The sequence below is a fragment of the Choloepus didactylus genome, chromosome 8 (assembly GCF_015220235.1).
Source record: "Choloepus didactylus isolate mChoDid1 chromosome 8, mChoDid1.pri, whole genome shotgun sequence".
Lineage (NCBI taxonomy): Eukaryota > Metazoa > Chordata > Mammalia > Pilosa > Megalonychidae > Choloepus > Choloepus didactylus.
The window spans coordinates 5,124,400-5,136,836 of record NC_051314.1 but is presented as its reverse complement, the minus strand read 5'-3'; the positions used below and the strand labels follow the sequence as shown (position 1 = coordinate 5,136,836).

Genomic DNA, 12,437 nt, shown 5'->3' with positions numbered 1-12,437 from the left:
GGTAAGTGCATTTCTGAAAACCCCTCCAGGAGACGTGGCTCCTGCCCCACCCCTCTGCAGCGAGGTGCCTCTCGGGGCCTCGGCATCAACCATCAAGTGGGGGCGCAGTGAGCTGAGCCTGCGAGGCGAGGCATGGCATGGGCGGGAGTCCCGGCATTTCAGGCCGGACACGACTTGGGAGGTTTGGCTGTCCAGCCCTCACCAGGTGTGAATCCACAGCCCTGAGGATGGGGTCTGTCCACCTCCGCGTGACTCTTCCCAAGCTGAGGCCCCTCCCCTGTGCTGCACCTGCTCATCCCCTTGGCCTGGGCTCCCCTGTATGCTTGGGGGTCCCGGGAGACGCGGACTCCAGCCCCTCTCCTTGGGCCGGGACCCCAGGGGAACTGCCACGGCCCTGTCGCCCGCTGACCACACTCACTCAGAGTCAGAGCCATCGTGGGCGCTCCCCGTCCGCACACTCATGGCCACCCCATTGAGGGGCGCACACCCCGGTTCCCGTGGTGGGTTCTTGACAGTGATGCCACAGTCCATGGGGGCGCGGGCCCCGTCTCCAGAGCCCAGGGAGGACGTCCGCGAGGAGCCAGGGCTCTGCTCGCGGTCTGCCAGCTTCTCCCGCAGCCGGCTCCTCAGGCCCTTCTCGGTCAGCGGCGGCGGGTAGACCACCCTGTTCTTCAGGATCCCTGTGGGGGGGGGTTAGCAGGCAATGGGGACGGTCGGATGGGGCCGCCCCTGCTGACCCAGCTGATGGGGGCAGCTCCAGCCACTGTCCCTCCCTCCTTGGCTCCCACCCCAGTGGCCCGGCTGTCACCTTTCCTCTGCTCCGGGGGCTGGCTGCTGGGCACGGCCACAGGCGGAGCTCGGCCTTGGCCCTCGCGGTCGGCGTTGCAGTCGCCGTGGTGGCTGCCCTGGCCCTCCTGGTGCAGCTCCACGCTGACTCTGGTCTCCACCTTCAGCCGGGGCTTCTCGCCGGGCCCCTCGTGGTCACTGCCAGCCAAGCTCCCGTCTGGCCAGCTGGACCCAATGTGGTTGGCCCCAGTGTCCACTGAAGCACAGGAGAGTCCCTCACCAACAGGAAGTCTGAACCCCAGAACGCTCAGCCCCCCAAGAAGTTCCAGGTCTTCCCTCGGCTGCAGTGTGGCTCCTGCCCGGCCCCAACCTCAACGCCCAGACCCGCTGGCCCGGCCGAGCTGCACCTCACAGGTGGGGAAACGGAGGCCTGCAAGCCCCAACATGCACCAGCGCCCACTTCATCCCAGGCGGGGTCAGCTCACCCCACACACCCTAGTTGTCACAAGGATGACCCACATACAGGCCCAGGCCCCGTCCCTGGAAAGCCCCCGCAGCACTCGGGGGTGGGGGACACCCCTGTGGGGCCAGAGCCTCCCATCATGTGGCAGCAACTCTGCGGGTGCGTCCTGGGAGGTGGGAAACACCCCCCTCAGGGACCAGATCCCAGCGGCCAAGCTGAGGCCTGCTCTGCCACCCGTGTCCACAGCCCACCGGGCCTGTGTGCCCGCTCACCTTTGGGGGTGCTGTGGACGGGGCCGCGGGCGTGGGCCTGAGCCGAGGCTGGGTCCCACTTGTCCTTGGCTGCCGTCCCATCGTCCTCGCTGTCTGACGAGCGTGAAGATGCGTAGGAGCTGCTCTGCTCATCCAGCGACAGCTCGCTGTCCGAATCTGAGTCGTGGCCTGTGAGGTGCGTGTGGGGGACAAGGAGGCTCAGGCTGGTTGGGGGCGACCATGCCAGGGGCCTTTGGGGTCACTGGGACCCTGTTGACTCTCCGTGTGACCCCCCAGGTGGGCAGCCACCACTGACCCTTCCCCAAGGGGGGTGTTCGCCAGAGGCCACGGGGGTGTGGGAGAAACATGCGCTGCTGAGCAGGAAGCTCACGCCTGCGGCCGCTGTGCACACCCCCCCAAGGCGGCCTCCCGCCAGGCAGCGCCCTACCGCGGGCCTTCTCGGAGCTCCTGCGCGCGAAGGACGCATCCAGCTCCCCGTGGCCGTCCCGCGCCGGCCCAGAGGGCAGGCCGAGCTTCTGGGCCCCTTCGTCCCTGGAGAGAACGGGGGTGGGTGCTCAGTCTTCCCACTCAGAGGCACAGATGCATACAGGCATCCGAAATTTGCCAAGCACCTTCTGCACATGCCAGAGCAGCAAGACGTGGGTCTAGAAGATTCTCTGCATTGCATCATTGTTCTGATTAACAACAGCAGAGACAGAACAGAGATACCCCCCCAACCCCACACCACTGCCCAGCTCGTAGGGAAGGACGCACAGCGCAGACAGTAGGACGTATGGCTTAGGGCCTCCCCCAGGCTGCGGAGGGGCCGTGGGGCCCGTGTCTGCCCCAGGAGCCCAGACAGGAGGGGTGGGCGCAGCCTGACCTCTCGGTGCTGTCCAGCGAGGCGGTGGACTCGCCCAAGCCCGTGCGGTACAAGTCAGGTTCCTCGTTGTACGTGTTGTTGCAGTTGAGGGAGCGCTGGGGGGAGGGGGGAGGCAGGCCGGTCACCGGCGGAGCCAAGCGGCCATGCAGAAGGCGGCTGGTCTCCCCATAACCCCCACAATGCTAGTGCCCTGACTGCTGGAGGAGCCCGAGGGGATGGCCGCCCAGGCCCCTGTGGGATGAGAGGGTGGCCTCACTGCCTGGGAGCCCAGCTCCTGGTTCAAGGGGTCTCACCCCCCAGTGGCCCCAGCCTTCCCAAGACCTCGAGAAGTGAGTGTGATGACCACGAACCCCGCCTGGCCGTTCTGCTCATTTTCCCTGGCCCGTTCTGAGGGACTGGTGCTGCAGCCCACCCATGGCTTGGTGATGCCCTTTGTCAGGGGACTCAGAGGCCGCGTGAGCTGGATCTGACGCTCTGACCATGGGCCTGGGCCTGCCCCAGCCCTGCGGGGGTCCCCGTAGCCCCTACCGTCAGCAGCGTGGCCCTTGTGGTGGCCGAGTCGTCTGGGTGCAGCTTCTTCCCAGCCAGCACCCCCTTCAGATGCTTCCGGACGTCCCGGTTCAGCACGCAGTGGAACAAGAGGACGGAGAGGCCCTGCGGGAGCGGAGGGGTTGGCGCTGGGCACGGCCCCGGGCGATGCGCTGCACCAGAGCCGGGCCGCTCGCTGCCTGCTGGGCACCTGCCCCCCACCAACCCCGGGCACGGCCCAAGAGCCCGAGGACACCCGGGGCCTGGTCCCAGCCACGCGTGGCACCCTGTGAGTGCAAAGTCACCCGGCCCCCAGCCCATGCTGGGTCTCCCTGAGGGGCTTCTGCTGCCTGAGTGTGGGTCCCTGGGCGGGGCAGCCCGTTCCTGGCCACCGGCTGCTGGGATCCCAGCCCTGGGGGCCATCAGGGTCTCAACATTATGTCCTAAGTCAACTTACTGCAAAGCCCTTGGGGGTGAATCGCCCACGAACAACCCTCAGCCCAGGGGCACGAGAGGAACTGCCACCGGCCTGGCAACAGCTTGTTGAGGGGACACACCCTCGCAGATGGTGGACAAGGGGTGAGCGAGCCTGGGAAGGCGCGGCTAGGAGGGCTTCCTTTGGGGTGGGGGTTGGCGGGCCCGTGTGCACCGAGGCCTCAGTGTCACCCACGCACATGTGGCTGCCCCGGACCTGGGCTGAGGGGGGGCGAGGACAGTCGGGGACCCTGGGCCGACATCCCCTGGAACCCCCTTGGCCCCTCGACACTGGGGCGCTTTGGGGAGGGGCGGCACCTCTTGGCCCACCTGCAGGCAGCTGAGGACAGCGAAGAGGTAGTGGAAGGCCAGCGTGTCGCTGTTGACGGCCAGCAGCCCCAGCAGCCAGGTGGCACCCACCAGCAGCAGCAGCAGGAAGGAGGTCCTCAGCAGGGCCCTGGGGGGGCGGGCGGCCTCAGCCCACCTGCCTCTCCCACCCTCTCCCCTCCCGCCTGAGCCCCCGCCGTCCCCACAGTCCGCCCCCCGATTCGTCCTGCCCCATCCTTCCATCTGTCCTCCTCTCTCCTGCCCACCTCCCTCCCTCCTGCCTTCGACCGCCAAACTCTCTAAGCATCTCACACGTGCCAGGCTTGCGGAGGGCGCGAGACAGACGGACGGTCAGAGTGGACCTTAGTGGGGCGGGGGCGGGGGCGGGCGGTCTGTCCATGGGCAGATAACCAAAAAATCGTGAGCAACGTCGGCCGCGCTGGGCCACTGCACCTCCCGACTGCTGGGGGAGGCGGGCGCACGCCTGGGCTCGGTCCAGCTCTGCCCTCAGCAGCCGCGTGACCCAGGCAGGGCCTCCTGCTCTCTGCCGCGGGTCTCCCCACACGCCATGGTCGGGGGACTGAGCCCCAGTCCTGCCCTACTCCCGACCTCGTGTAAGATTCCCCACCCCGGGGACGAGGACAGAGGCCTGGGGCCAATCCGAGGACCCCGACCACCCCCTCTTCAGCTGACCACCAAATCCCATGGACCCCGCGTCAGACCCCTGCCCCCCAGTCACGGACAGCGTCAGGGTCAGCACCCACTCACACAACCCGCTTTCTTTCATAATAGTGGTGTTTTCTTTGGCAGGAAACCTTTGCAGACAGGATAAAAATAACGGTATTGACCTGAAAAACAAAGCAGAGTAGAACAAAGTCAGGTGCCCGATGCAGCCGGACCGTCCCGGGGCCTCGAAGCCACACGCTCTGGGTGCGGCCCCGTCTCCGGGAGGTTCCCCCGGGGTCTGCGAGGGGCCATCTGGGGCCAGGCCGTGGCCCTCCCCCCGGCTGCCCAGGTACCCCCGGCCGTCAGGGGACAGGGCACTCGCAATTCCAGGTGGCTTGAGGCCAGGGACCAGCCACTGGCTTTGGAGCCCATTTTGAGGGGTGGCACCCCGTACTCACAATGATGACCGTCCCGACAGGCCCCGCAAGGCTCCAGATCAAGGTGTCGCGAAGGGACAGCCAGCAGAAGTCAGGGTTCCCGTAGCCCTGGGGGTCCAGGCCCACCGCGAGTCCTGGTCACATGGGGAGCAGGACGTGTGAGGGCCCCACATCCGGGTGGCAGCCGCTGGTGCAGGACAGGACCCCCAAGTGCCCCGGGCTTGGGGACCAGTGCCACCCTGAGGGGGACGGGCAAGGGGCCCACAGGAAATGGCCAGGACACCAAGGAGGCCGGGAACTACACGGGGTCCCCAAATCCCAGGACCCACCAGTCCCCTGAGGGAGACGGGGGAGCCAAGCCCACACCTGGGGACGGCGCCAGGATGGGCAGAGCTTGGGGCTCCCGGGGGGCACGTGGAGGGGGGAGCTCAGAAGCATGTGTGGGGGGCTCAGGACTCCAGGGAGGTGCATGTGGGGAACTCGGGACTCCCAGGGTATGAGTATGGGGGGCTCGGGACTCCAGGGGGGCACATGTAGGGTGCTGAGGACTCCCGAGGGGCGTGTGGGGGCTTGGGGCTGAGGGGTCATGTGTGTGGGTAGCTTGGGGCTCCCAGGGGACCACCTACAGGGGATGTCCAGGCCTGTCTGTGGGGTGCCCAGATGAGCCCCCAGGATGGGCCTGTGAGGTCATCTCCTGAGGCCCAGTCCCGCCCCACAAGCATGAGTGGACAAGCACGTGGGGATGACCAACGGGCAGGAGAGGGACACGGGGGCGCCGGGCCCAGTTCGGGGGGGTGGGAGTGGAGCGGGTGTGGATCAGAGCCGGCCTGTGAGCTGCCACCAGCTGGCACCATCCTGTCGGCTGGTGACTCCCCAGAACCTTTCACATTCTTTCGTGACTTCAGTGTTAAAAAAAATTTTTATAGCAAGTTAGAATGTGAAATATCAGAACTGAGATTCCAGAGTCCTCTCAAGAGGCAGTGGCATTTCCAGGCATGTCCTCTGCCCAGAGGAGGCTTTCGCCATGAGAGCACAGGGGCATCAGCCCCTCGGAGTAAGAGCGTCTCGACGCCACAGACAGATGCCACCTCCCTCCTCTGGGCCCCCTCTTCCCGTCACCGATGCCCCGTCTCCAGCCTGCTCCCCATTCCCTTCTCCCCTCACTCCTGCTGCCCCCACGCAGAGCAAAGTGTATTCTCCATGCCCAAGTATGGCCGACCCGGAGCCGACACACATTTACGAAACGAATTTGGTTCATCCCAGCCTTGAGGGGCTCCAGCGAGTCTGTGGGGTGCTCAGGTTGGAGTCTGTCCCACTGCGGGTGCCCGCCGAGACCTGGGCACTCTCCAGGTCAGTTCCAACTCACCCCAAATGCACCCACATACCCCTCCTGCCCCCCACACTTCCATTCCCAGGGGCAGATGCAACTCTGGCCCCGGCCTGCTCAGGCCCCTCCCTCCAATGTCTGGAGACCCAATGTCTGGAGACCTGAACAGCTGCGTGGGGTTCACAAGCCCTCTTCACTGTCCTCGGGGTTTAAACCTTGGAATGTGCCTGGAACCATGTCCCCTCCCTAACTTTATCTGACCTGGGAAGTGGCACCTCCCCAAGGCCATCCATCCATCCATCCATCCATCCAACCAGCATATGGACCCATCTATCTTCTCATCCATTCACCCATCCATGCATCCAATTATCTATCCAATTATCCATCCATCGAATTACCCATCAATCCTTTCATCCATCCAATTATCCATCCATCCATCCATCCATCCTATCATCTACCAACGTTTCCATCCACCCACCCACCCAGCCCCTCATTCATTCATCCAGGGGAAAGACACTGTTAAGTGCCAGAAATAGATCCTGGGCCCGTCTCTCAAGGAGCTCAGCCTGATAGGAGAGAGTGTCTCCCAGGCAGGGACAGAGGGTGCTTCAGGGACCTCCTCCGCATTGGACCGATTAGGGATTGGAGCTGCACACCCCCGAGAGATGACCCCTGCTGGGCAGTCGGCTCCGCTGAGGCGTGGGTTCCTGTCAACATGGTGGGACCAGCCCAGGCCGCCGTGTCCCTCACCTGTGATGACGGCCGGGAGGCCCCAGCCCACGACGTAGTAGAACCTCATGGGGCCCGAGTCGATGTTGCGCACCTCTGTCAGCATGCGGTGGACGTGCAGGCTCTCCACGAAGGCCCAGGCGAAGGCGCTCAGGTAGACGTAGTGCAGGGCAATGGCGATGACCGTGCACAGGAACTGCGGCAGAGGGGACGCGGCTCAGCGGGAGAGGCGGCCAGCAGCTCATGGGGAGAGGCCAGCGGGCGTGGGGCCGGGGACAGGACATGGTTCAGAGGGGCTGCGGGGCCAGGGGGCGTGGGCCGAGCTCAGCTGCCTTCAGCCTGAGGGTCTGTTGTGGCTGAAGGAGGAAAGGCAAGCCAGCTGCTTTTCGATCTGATTCACCCAGGAGTGGCCGAGCCCCAAACTTCACAGGGTCTTGGAGCCCAGCGTGAACAGGGGCTAAAGCAGGGGGCAACTGGGGATCCCCAAGGGACCCCTCCTCAGGTGGGACCACGGCCCTGAGTGAGGGGAGCCTGGGGCAGGGGGTGGACAGAGCATCTAGCGTTTTCAAGACATGCTGGAAGTCTGGAGCTTCTTATGATGTTTCCCCATTTTTACATGTTTGCATTTGATTTTTAAACATTTAAATAAACATCGTGGCAGTGGGCATGTTCAGGCCCCCAGAAAGTGACCTCGGGCTGTGCCCACCGGGCCAAACCCCATGGTCTCCAGGACAGGAGGGTGAGGCCAGGGGCAGGAAGGAGCTCCTGACTTCAGGACCCTTCTGTCGGATGATAAAAACTGATCACCAACTGCGCTAGTTTAACACAGCCGTGTACTTCCCAGCAAAGAACAGGGACAAAACCACGTGCTCTGCTTTTCCTCCCTGACAGGGTGGGGCTGGGCTGGCCCGTGGCCTGAGAGCGCAGGAAAGAACATGGGCTTCCCCAGAGCGGCCGGGGGACAGCGTGCCCCGAGTCCGCCCACCTGTCCCCACGGCTGCTCTTGATCAGTCATCGGACACAAAACGCGGTGCAAGAACGAGAGAAAGGCAACTGTGGGAGGGTCCTTCTGGAAGGAGCTGCCCAGGCCAGGGCTCGAAGGCTGACAGGGACGGGTGTTACCCACCTGGGCAGCCCCTGCTGGGACCCGGGGCTGGGAGCTGGGGCGCCCCCTGCCATGTTCTGTCCAGTCCTCAGCCCTGTCCTGTCAGTCCAGCCTCCCAGGGGGTCTCAGTGTCTCCATGAAAGAGCCCCTGTGCTGGTTTGTATGTATTATGTCCCCCAAAATGCCAAGTTCTTTAATGCAATTTTGTGGGGGCTCTTCCGGTTTGCTAAATCTGCCACTATGCAAAATACCAGAAATGGATTGGCTTTTAAAAAGGGGGTTTATTGGTTAGAAAGGTCCAGTCTGAAGGCCATGAAAATGTCCAAATGAAGGCATCAATACAAGTAAATCTTCACCACAGGATGGCCAATGGCATCTGGAAAATCTGTTAGCTGGGAAGGCACGTGGCTGGTGCCTGCTGATCCTAGGTTGTGTTCCAGCTCCTCTCTCAGCTTCTGTGCGTTCTTCAAAGTGTCTCTCTTGGCTTCAGCACCTCCTTCTGTCTGTGAACACTTTTATAGGACTCCAGAGATCCAATCAGACCCACCCTGAATCGGTGGGGTAACACCTCCATGGAAATTATACAATCAAAGGTCTCACCCATAGTTGATGGAATCACAGTGGAAACACTCGATCAATAGATTCCAACCTAATCAACACTAATGTCTGCCCCCACAAGACTGTATCAAAGAACATGGCGTTTGGGGGGACATAATACATCCAAACCAGCACAGAAGCCAATGTATTAGTGTTGATTAGGTTGGAATCTTTGGATTAGTCTGTTTCCATGGAGATGTGACCCACCCAACTGTGGGTAATACCTTTGATTAGATTATTTCCATGGAGGTGTGGCCCTGCCCATTCAGCATGGATCTTGATTAGTTTACTGGAGCCCTATAAGAGCTCACAAACAGAAGGAACGCAGAGCTGCAGCTTAGTGAGACATTTTGAAGACGGCTGTTGAAAGCTGACACTGACATTTTGGAGAACATTTTGAAACACAACCTGGGAACAAGGAGATGCCAGCCACATGCCTTCCCAGCTAACAGAGGTTTTCCGGACACCATTGACCATCCTCCAGTGAAGGTACCCGATTGCTGATGTGTTACCTTGGACACTTTATGGCCTTAAGACTGTAACTGTGTAACCGAATAAACCCCCTTTATAAAAGCCGATCCATCTCTGATGTTTTGCAAAACAGCAGCATCAGCAAACTGGAACAGACCCCCAACCCCAACAGACATGAAAAGGGTCTGAGGAGAGAGACCCCGCCTGGCCCCATGCTGGATGCCAGTTTGCTTGGGCACCGGGCCCCATGCCCCCTGCCCCATGGGGAGCGAGATGAGCCATGCAGCAGGACAGCGTGCCAGCTTGCGGGTGGTGTACAAGGCACAGTGCTTTGCAGACATCGATGCTGATGGCCAGGTATTTTCTGGAAGTGCGAACCCCACAGCAGGCATCAGGGCAGAAGAGAGGATGGAACCTTCTGTCACGATGGAGAACGCCGGGCACACCCGGGCAATGGGGGCCCACAGAGCACGTGGCTGCGAGGGGCTGGAGGCAGCCCACATCCAACACACACCCAGGTACCCGCGTGCAGAGCGTGGCTGGCCCAGGTGAGGGCAGGACAGCGGGAAGGGATGCTGGCTCGTTTCCTTAAATAACGTGCAAAGGGAGCCCCCAAATCACCTTCTGGGAAAAAAAAAGCAGTGCTAGGAACACGCCTGTTTCCACTGAACCGGGTGGTACGTGCCCAGACTTGTGCACTCGGCATCCTGTGTATAAATCACTCCAGCCTGCCAGTGATTGGGGGATAGAAAACCTCGCCCAGAGATGTGATTGTGCACTTACAGAAAACCCATCAGAACCAGGCCAGACGCCAGGCCCCAGGGATCACGCCCCAGTGCGTGGCTGAGTTGCGCTGGTGATGCCCAGGGGCAACTCCACCCTCCCACGTGGCACTCGGCTGCGAGGAGCGGCACCCCAGCTGCTCTGCTGTGCCCTGCTGAAACCACCCCCAGCACACTTGAAGATTCTGGGATGAGCCGTGCAGCTTCCAACAGTCTTCACCGGCTGCAGCACCGGGAGGATCCGGCACGCTCAGGGCATGTGGCTGGAGGACACAGGGGAGGCCCGTGGTGAGCAAGGGCCAGCTGGTGGGCACTGAGGGAGGAGCCCCTCACTCCATACCCACTCGGCCCAGCGCCCTGGCCTCGGGGAGCACCCGGAGGCCACAAGGAGGCTGTACCCTGGCCTGACAAACGCTCGGGGGTCTGTCCTCCAGGGGCTGGGCTGGCACTTGGATGTCATGGCTGGAAGCCACCAGGTTCATCCACGGAACCTGCTCATCCGCCTCGCCCCACGAGGTGGGGTTTGGCCTCTGCAGGAGGGTCCTGGGAGGTCCCAGCGGCTGCCAGAAATGGGGAGGAAGGGCACAGTGGCCTGCCCGGCCAGCCGGAGACCACCACCCTTGTCTTTTTGTTCCACTGCCTTTCCCAGGCCCGCCCCTTCCCAGGCACCCTTTCTGTCTCCACAGTGGCAGGTGCCCCTTGCTCAGACCCCCAGTGGGTGAGTCTCACTTCACTCAGGCTGTGCCACTTGGCCGGTGCCTCCATCCATCAGCGATGCCCTCACCCACTCGGGCCCCTCCCGGAGCCCCCGTCACCCCCAGCACCCCCTGCCTTCGCCGTCCAGCTGCTCTCTGGGCTCTTGCCGCCCTGACCCCGGCTCTGGGCCCCCGCTCCAGCCCCACACCTGGGAAGAGACTGTCCCAGCCTCCCCTGACCTCTGGTCTCGGCCCCTCACGTGCCCTCCACCCCGGCAGGGTCGTGTCTCTGACGTGCAGACCCGGCCTCCCAGGTGGACTCCTTGGGCACAGACAGGTCCCGACTCACCCGGGCCCCCCCATGGACTGGCAAGCGGGCGGCCCTGCTCAGCCCTTCCCGACCCTGGGCTCGCCGGGCGCAGCTCCCCTCCCGCCACCGTGGAACATCTTGGCCCCCGACATTCAGGGCCCTCCATCCCTGCTCGGAATGCAGGCTCTGCGAGGGCACGGGGGGGGGCCTCCTCGGCACTGGGCCTCGGGGGTCTAATATGGTGACAGCCAGAGACAGCTACGGCAGCCACAGGTGGTGGCCGGGATGAAACGGCCACGGCCCCAACGCAAGGTGCCACTGAGAGCACCAAGGCCCGTTACTCAGCTGAGAGCGGGCAGGACTGGGTTAGAGCAACCCTGGACTTCCGGAGTCGTCTGCACGTGGGGCCATCAGCTGGTCTCTCCTCCCAGTGGACACTTTCTAGGATGGTCACAGGAACCACACACACATGATGGGGGGGGGGGGGGACACCCAGGCAAGGTGTGGGCTCCGGGCCGTTCCAGGACCACCACCCGTCCCTAACCCTGTGCCCTGGGGTCAGCTCCTCAGGGAGCCAAGCCCAGTTTCCCAGGGCTACAGGGAGAGCCGCACGAGAAGGTGCGTGGACGTGGAGCGGGCGCAGGGCTTGTCTGCGGCAGAGCAGAGCCAGGGATCCCGGGGTGGCCCCTCTCCCCACCGGCGTACTGCGGGCCTTGAGGGCACGGAAAATTCCACCCGGGCTCAAATGGAAAATCACCTGCAACCAGCCCTGGCTCCCAAAGCTTTCCTCCCGTCCAGTCACGGCTGCGTGCCACCGCGCCAACCGCCCACTGCGGTCCCTGCCCCGCTCTGCGAGACCCCGTCCGCCACCCCAACTTCCCTCCCGTCCCCCCATCACTCTCTCCTTCCCCTCGACATTTCCACACGCTCAGATCTCTCACACTCTGGAAGAGCTGCATCACCACCCGTCCCCCTGCCAGCTGCAACCAGCATCTTCCCCCCCTTCCACAACTCCTTTGCTGTGTTCTCTCTTAAATTACATTTTTTAACACCTCATGGTGGGAGCCCAGAAATGTAACTGGTTTTGTATATATTATAGCACTGATAACAGCCAACTCCTTGCTAAACTCTCCATTTCGCATACTGTATACAGATTGTTGTAGATTCTTCTATGATGTCCACATCACCCACAACGGTGACTAGACACGGTGAGGTGCACATTCTTGTCCTGCGGATTTTAAAGGGGATGTTGCTAGAATCCCCCACTATGAGTCATGTCCACTGTAGGTTTTCTGGGTGTGCCCTTCATCAGGTGAGGGAGTCTCTGCCTAGGCCCAGTTTGCTAAAAAATTTTCTCCCTCCTCCCTGTCTTTCGCCCTAATGATGAATGGGTATGAAATTTATCAAACACTTCTGGTGCACTCGTTGAGAAACATCGTATTTTCCTCTTGAATCTATGACATTTATAGCTTTTATGAAGTTAAATCACTCTTGCACGCCTAAGATGAACCCAATTCAGTCATGATTTTTTATACACTGATGCAAATTATTTAATTGGTATTGGACTATTCAGGCTTTCTACTTCTTAAATCAGTTTTGACAAAAA

The 12,437-nt window shown here is 62.1% G+C and overlaps 1 protein-coding gene across 1 annotated transcript in view; it reads right to left on the bottom strand.

Moving 5' to 3' along the window:
* Positions 1-12,437, bottom strand: part of CELSR1 (cadherin EGF LAG seven-pass G-type receptor 1) — a 155,836-nt gene that overhangs the window by 8,126 nt on the left and 135,273 nt on the right. Inside the window, exons 23-32 of the mRNA XM_037847325.1 lie at positions 6,893-7,067; positions 4,837-4,949; positions 4,481-4,560; positions 3,716-3,842; positions 2,912-3,037; positions 2,384-2,478; positions 1,949-2,052; positions 1,522-1,689; positions 809-1,042; positions 419-680 (exon numbers count right to left, since the gene is read on the bottom strand). Coding sequence (XP_037703253.1) covers positions 419-680; positions 809-1,042; positions 1,522-1,689; positions 1,949-2,052; positions 2,384-2,478; positions 2,912-3,037; positions 3,716-3,842; positions 4,481-4,560; positions 4,837-4,949; positions 6,893-7,067 — 1,484 coding nt within the window. The remainder of the gene's footprint in view (positions 1-418; positions 681-808; positions 1,043-1,521; positions 1,690-1,948; positions 2,053-2,383; positions 2,479-2,911; positions 3,038-3,715; positions 3,843-4,480; positions 4,561-4,836; positions 4,950-6,892; positions 7,068-12,437) is intronic.